Genomic DNA, 7,364 nt, shown 5'->3' with positions numbered 1-7,364 from the left:
GTCTCTTCTTTAGAAGGGAAAAGATCAGATGCTACAATTACCATATATGTATCTTTCTCTCCTAGAAAGACATACCTAAGTACTATAGGTAACTCTTTAAGTTCAAGTTTAGGTGGTTCATGAATAATCTTTGTTTCATTTTTAATGGAAAAATCCAATGGTTTACTAATATTTTATTCTATAGACATTGGAATAACTTTATCTAACTTATCATGAAACTCTAAGACTTCATCATCTAAATTTTCATATATTTGTTCCAATGTTAAAGTAACCTCTAACTTATCTTCTTTATCCTGTAAATAATTTTCATATATAAGATAGTCTAAGCAACCAATATATGAACATTTATCAATTAAAGTACTATGATATAGAGTTAGAGAATCAAATACTTTAAATTCTATAGTCTCTCCCAAGACTGTCATAGTCAGCTTCCCATTGTGCACATTAATAATTGTCTTGGTAGTTGCCATAAAAGGTCTACCATAAGTATAGTTTGCTCCTTATCCCTTGCTGGTATATTTTCCATGTCAAGAACCATAAAGTCAATAGAAATTATTGGTTTTCCTACTTGAATTAGCAAATCCTCCACTATACATTTTGGATACTGTATTGACCTATCTGCAAATTGTAGATATGTGGTAGTTGGTTTCAATTCCCCCAATCCAAATTGTGCATAAATTGAGTAAGGCATCAAGTTGATGCTTGCTCCTAAATCCAACATAGCTTTTTCAACTTTTCTATTCCCTATTGTAATATCAATGGTAAAGCTCCTAGGGTTTTATATCTTAGGAAGTAATTATTGTTGAAGAATAACAGTTGCTCTCCTCCTAATTTAGGAAACAAAGCTTCATTAAAATAACAATCATTAAATCTCGCAGTAAAAACATCCATCATCAATGGCTCAAGATATTTAATTATAGATGGAGATTCATATTCAATATATATTTTTTTAAATCTTATTTGAGGTTCCATTTTTATGCGATATGAGGGTCAATCGGGACATAAACAACACATACAAAAATTCTCAAATGGAAAATATTGGGATTCTGACCAGAAACCAATTATAAGAATTTATGGTAACTAGTTAGCCTAATGCGAATAATAGTTGATGATGTAAAATTTCATGTTCCCAAGTAATTATTGGAAGGTTTATTTTTATAAGTAGTTGTCTGGCTATTAATTGGAGATATTTAATAAAAGATTATGTTAAGATCAATTTGAGTATGAACATGAGCTACTAGATGTTCAACAATTATTCTAATTGACATGCAACAATCATTAAAGGCCTTAGATGTAGATTCACCAGCATTATCAAGACGAATTCTCTTAATAGTATATTTTAAAAATTGTGCTCTTAATCGAATTATTTGAATAAGTAATCTAGAAAATGTCAGATTTTGAGTTGGTAATAAATATACATGTGACCATCATGTTAATGAATCTATTAATACCACAAAATATTTAAATGGTCTACATAGTAGATTAATTGTTCCATAAATATCACTTTGTATACATTCTTAAAATTAAAATTCATTCTGAATTTTACTGGGTGAAGGCCTAATAATCAGTTTTCTTTGAGAGCAAGCCGAACTTGAAAATTTATTAGATTGAAGAATCTTCTAGTTCTTTAATGGATGACCATATGAGTTCTTAATAATTTTTTGCATCATTGTTGATCCACGATAACCTAATCGATTATGCTAGATAAGAAAAATATTTTCTACAGTAAATTTCTGGTTTGCTACCACTACTTTCAGGCTCTACTAACAGAATTCCCGGCTTGAGGAAGATTCCAAACCATTAAAAATCATCTGAGCATTAGCAAGTAAGAATAGGAAATAGATCCCGGGCAGCTCTTAACTTAGTCCCCAGCGTCGGGCACAAAGAGAAGGCAACCCGTCGCGTCCTCGTCGCGGCATTCTCGTCTTTCCTTCTTTCCTCTAAAAGCTTTGTCCATGATCATTAGGATAATGATACTAATACTCGATCAACTAATTGTCCTTTTTTGAATTTGTACAAGTATTAGATCGGTTCTTAAGAATCTCCGATCTACGAATAGAAAAAGTATTCTCCCACGGGGCGGTAACTAGTTTGTTTCAATAATACACATATATGTATAATATAAGCTAGAGAAAATATATAATTTCTTCAATACACATTCTTGCCTATTGTGAGGGTTGTAATGTATAGATATTCAATATTTTTCACATTTGTAGTCCTAATATGATATCTATTTCGATGAATATATTTAAAGCTCAATAAATTTCTACAAGAGTTTGGAAAAAAAATTACATTTTTAATAAAGAAATATGTACCTCTAGGTAGTAATATATTTACTCTTCCGGAGCCTTAAGTTATTATTTTACTACCATATATTATATTAACATAAGTTTCTCTCATTATTAAGTGAGAGATATCTTTTAGTATGACGTGCATGGTTGTACTTTCTGCAAGACATAAATCTACATTATCTGTTTTAGTCCTACTAATAATTGAGTAGGATCCATAATATCTTCGTAAAAATAAAAACATATTTGTAAAAAATAAAATAATAAATCAATTAAAACCAATCCAAAAGTACTCAAAAGTAGATAAGTTACTAACGCTATAAACTAGTATTTGAATAAAAGAAATCAATAATAAAAAAAATTAAATAAATGAGATAAAGGAAATACATAGTTTTAGGCATTTATATTGCCATCACCGACCAAATATTAATTCTTTCTTCAAGATTCTCAAAAAACTCTGGCACATCTAAATATGTGATATGAACAAAGTCATCACCAAAATAACCATCATTTCAACTAAATTTGCTTTTATATTTTTTTCTTTTTTAAGGACTCTTGATATAGATAGTAAAATATTTTGGTGTATGACAAATATGAAACCAATGCCCTTTCAAACTACATCAATCACATTGATTTTATGACTTTTGCTTTGCTTCATTATTCTCTACATGATTCTTCCACTTATGGTAGAAAGATACATTATTATTTCTACTATCGTAACTATTGTTATTATAATTTCAGCCATAACCTCGGCCACTTCCTCGACTATGATTATTCTTTCATCCTCTTCCTCATCCATGCCCAACATTATTATATGTTGTCTCATTCACTTCAAAGAATGGAGCAAAACCTGTTTGACGAGTTTTATGATTTTCAATAAGAGCTCATTATTTTGCTCAGCAACAAGAAGACATGAAATTAATTTATAATAATTTAAAAACTCTTTCTCGATATTGCTGCTGTAGGAGTATATTCGAGTCATGAAAAGTAGTAAATACGGAATTTTCAAAAGGCATAGTCAAATCCATCGCAAAATGGCTTCAGGTGTTGAGCTCCTTCATTGGCTTTCATGGTCTTTACACTCACAATGAAGCTTGATAAGAGTGTTCTAGCTCTGATACCACTTGTTGTCCCTTAGAACCAAGAAGGGGGGGTTAAATTGGTGACCTCAAATTGCGGAATTGAATACAAGGATTAGAGGAAGAATAAAGAGAGTTGAAAGAAAGTTGTGGTTAGAAAAATTAACATAAAGATTTATAGTGGTTCGGGAATAATACTCAGTACATTCACTCCTCAAGATCATTAGCTAGAGATTCTAATGCTTAGTTTACGAGAGGATTTACTATTGTTTCCTAAAAAAAGTATTTAGATATTCAATTATGAGTTAACTATCAGTTTATGAGTAAGGCGAGGCTGGCTTATGAATTAGAAAAATAATTGAAGGAAAATATTTTAAATAGATTTAGTTTCTTATGTTATTTGTAAATAAAATTAATCATAAATTAATATATGTTATTCTTTATTGGATATAGATTTACGTTGAATTATTTTTATTTATAATTATCTATTATTAAAAGGTAATTAATATAAATATAATAAATAATAACTAATATTGAAAATTTATATATAATTATTTCTATTTATAAATGATGTAGTGGATTGAAGCTATATAATGTGGAGATTAAGAGGAGGATTATATCTATAAAAGCTTTAGGCCATATGCAAAGTTACCTGGCGATCGAGCATTTAGAGTTTTTTTTTTTTTTTCCTTAGCTGTATAAATAAATAAATAAACAAATAATGCCCTTTCTCTTTTCTCATTCTGTCCTCGTGAAAGAATAAAAGTGTGCAGAATTCTTCAAACGCTTTATTCGACTTTACATATTTCCAGACATCGCATGAACTTTTATGCATTTATACACAATGCAAAAGCTAGTTATTTCTTGGACTATCCTCTAGTTCTTTGATTCTTCCGACCTGATAGCACTGTTAACATACAACCCAAGAACCAGAACTAATAAACCAGCTGCCACAACCAATTTTGTTGATTTTCTTGCCTTCTTCATCTCTGTTAGCAAACCACCAAACACTTGCTTACAGTAAACAAGTCTAGAGTCACAACTAGCACTAGCTTCCTGGGCTAGTCCTTGCTTACTGCCTGTGCTTGTCATTTTCCCTGATTCATCCACTCCTTCAATCTTCTCGTTGTCCGAAGTCTTTCCTGGAATGCTGTTAGCATCAGAATTCTTTCCATTGGCATCTTTCTGTTCCTTCTCCTTGTCAGGTAACTCTTGACGATTAGCAGCATTTCTATCTGATGCATCATTTGTTTCAGTCTTAATCTTGGGAGGAGCTTCTTGATCTGGCTGATGTCGCCCCCTCCGTTGAGCTTGTAGTTTATCGTTTGTAGTGTCTGCTGATGATGATGGGTTTGCATTTTCTTGTGGTTTGGTGGCTGGTTTAATGATTTTGGGGTGCTTGATCTTGAGTATGCCGCCTTCAAATCTTGCACTGATTTTATTAGCATCGTAATTTGATGGAATACGAAGCTCCTTGGAAAAACGACTCCATTTACTATCACCAAGAGAGCGCTCACCAGAGATCCTTAGGTTAGGAATTGATGTTACTTGAACCTTTAGTTGCTCCTTCTTGAAACCTATAGAACCAATGAATATCTACTTTACGTGTATTCTGTAAAACATCTATGACAAATAAAATATGAAATACCTTATCAAATGATGTTACTATCCTAAGGGCGGAAGAGGGTTTCGAGTTTTATTTATGCACTAGCATATGGATTTTAATCACCTCTCCCCTAAAAGGAAGCACTCAAACTCTAGAAGACATTATTCTCGGATCCTCAAATACATTTCCCACACCAAAACTGTTCTTAAACTTTTGTAGATATTTGGAAAATATTTTTAGAATATTATATTAATTTTTTTCTTTTTTCAGAAATACTATATATTGAAACTTTTTTTGAAAATTTGAATGGTTAATTTGCAGATTAAGAATTTTAAAATGAGTTTCAACTATAATTGCAAAAGTTCTTTACTTCCAAAGGAAAAGCGGATTTAGAAACATAATTCTTAGGTTAAATTTTATTTTTATTTTTCATGAATATAGAAACATAAGTCTTTTATTTTTTTCTTTTAATTAAATGGATGATCTTTTGTTAATCTTAGTTTTTTTTTATCAAAGTATATTATCATGATTTATATTATTGGATTTACCAATGCTGCTCTCAGAAAAGAAAACAATATTTTGTATTATATTTTTCTATAAATATAAAAATATTTATTTTTTCCTAATATTTTTTGCCCTGCCTATGTAGAACATCTCGTATTTCTCTGTCAATGATTGATAGGGCTATCTTATTTAGCATGCAATTCATTATCTATTTTGAGATGCTTAAGAAAAAAAATGAAATAACAAAATGTCACCTGGTAGATAAACAAGGAGGGTGTCATGTTCTGCCTCTCGAACCCATTCTGTTGTTGGTTCAAAATCTTGGTAGACATGAGCATTTTTAGCCATTGTAATTAGCTTATAGCAAGCCTTGTGTTATAAGTATACACTTTTCAAGTGATAATGAAAGGTCCAATAAGGTGTTATATTTATAAACAAAGGACAAAACTGGTGAGGACAGAAGTGTTTTCTTTTTGAACGTGTTTTCTTTGAAATTAGATATTCCTTTTCTTTCTCAAGTTTCTTGGATTCGTTAAAGAGGACTTTCGGCTGTCAAAGGAATTTGGAAAAGTATGCTTTGGAGGCATACAAAACAAGACCCCTTGCCTGACAAAGGAGAAGTTTCTTTGTTGAAATTGATGGCTTTTGTAACAGGTTGATTAGGATTCCTGAGATTGCCTGTTCACATAGAGAATGGTGGGTGGTTGATGCTGCTTTAGTCTTATTAATTAACCTCTACAACCAAATAAATATTATGGAATTTGTAAAGAAGTTTATTTATTTCTTTAAATATGGCCTAATGGTTAAAATATTGTAGTTTTTCTTTAGGCTGTGCTCTTTTTTTCCTAGTAAGGTCTTTTTCATTTGGATTTACTTATTAAGATTTTTTTAATGAGGCAACTAATTATTTGTATCTTTCTCTTGCTTAATGAAATTTCTATTTTCTTCAAAAAAAGTTTAATCTATATGGTTTTTGGCAATTTTAATAAAAAAATTAGTTTTAATAACAAATTATTGATAATTTTAGTCGATTTACAATTTTTATTAAAATTGGATGATGTTTCATATAAGATAGTATGATATAAATAAGTCATTTCATCGTAAATTTGTCTAATTTTAATCAAAATTGAGAATAGGCCGAAATCGCAAATAACTTTTACAATTCTAGCCATTTTTTGCCAAAACTAAGAGAATTAGCTAAAATTATCACAAGTCACGTAGATTTGAAATTTTTTGTCCATTAAGCCTTTATTTATTTATTTACTTTTATAATAAAAATACTTAAAACTTAACATTCTGTTGTTCAATTAGAAGTTTATTGTTTGAATTCCATAAGGAAGATTTATAATTGCTGGAGACAATATGAATTAATTTCGTGTATTGTCACACAATTATTTATTATTATATAGATCGTTGCATGTTAGTAAGTGGGGCTTTGGTCATGAACTTCTATGATTAATCAGCAGGAATTATTTGGTGGATGGCAGCTCTTGACCTTTTTCTCCTTGAAACATTATCAAGTTTTACATGGTACTTTCTTTTAGGGATTTTAGTTCAATCTGTTCTTCTCCCAAGCTGCCGAAAAGTACATCTACTTTGCCTATTCTAGTGACATTAGTTACGATGATATGAAAATGTGAGATCCAAGGAATAATTTCTACTACTTTATACATACCACACTACAAAAAAGAACAACAGTTTAGATATCATAAGATGTGATCTCTAAATGGTCGCTAAAACTTTTGTCGCTAACGAAAATAACTATCAAAAATTATAATGGTTTTTAAAAATAGACCACATAAAAAAGTGATTGCTAATCAGCTACACTAAAAATGGTTGCTAATGCATTGACGTGGGAGACCATTTAAAAACTAATTAATTTTTACA

At 30.3% G+C, this 7,364-nt stretch overlaps 1 protein-coding gene across 1 annotated transcript; it reads right to left on the bottom strand.

Annotated features, from left to right (window-relative positions):
- Positions 1-4,133: 4,133 nt before the first annotated feature.
- On the bottom strand, positions 4,134-5,885 carry LOC8286579 (inactive protein RESTRICTED TEV MOVEMENT 2). The gene is made up of 2 exons (XM_002515801.4): positions 5,732-5,885; positions 4,134-4,944 (listed from the first exon to the last, which is right to left on the bottom strand). The coding sequence occupies exons 1-2, from the start codon at positions 5,823-5,825 to the stop codon at positions 4,244-4,246; spliced, it is 795 nt and encodes a 264-aa protein (XP_002515847.1). The 5' UTR covers positions 5,826-5,885; the 3' UTR covers positions 4,134-4,243.
- Between the last annotated feature and the right edge of the window lie 1,479 nt (positions 5,886-7,364).

This window comes from Ricinus communis, chromosome 8, assembly GCF_019578655.1.
Source record: "Ricinus communis isolate WT05 ecotype wild-type chromosome 8, ASM1957865v1, whole genome shotgun sequence".
NCBI classification, from domain to species: Eukaryota; Viridiplantae; Streptophyta; class Magnoliopsida; order Malpighiales; family Euphorbiaceae; genus Ricinus; species Ricinus communis.
The sequence above is the reverse complement of the archived record's forward strand: the minus strand, read 5'-3'. Positions and strand labels throughout refer to the sequence as shown.

What these genes read in the sequence shown, in the direction of transcription:
- LOC8286579 (XM_002515801.4), bottom strand. Translation starts at nt 5,825, where the DNA reads ATGGCTAAAAATGCTCATGTCTACCAAGATTTTGAACCAACAACAGAA. An exon ending in CCTCCTTGTTTATCTACCAG is followed by an intron (nt 4,945 to 5,731) that starts GTGACATTTTGT and finishes TTGGTTCTATAG; the next exon opens with GTTTCAAGAAGGAGCAACTA.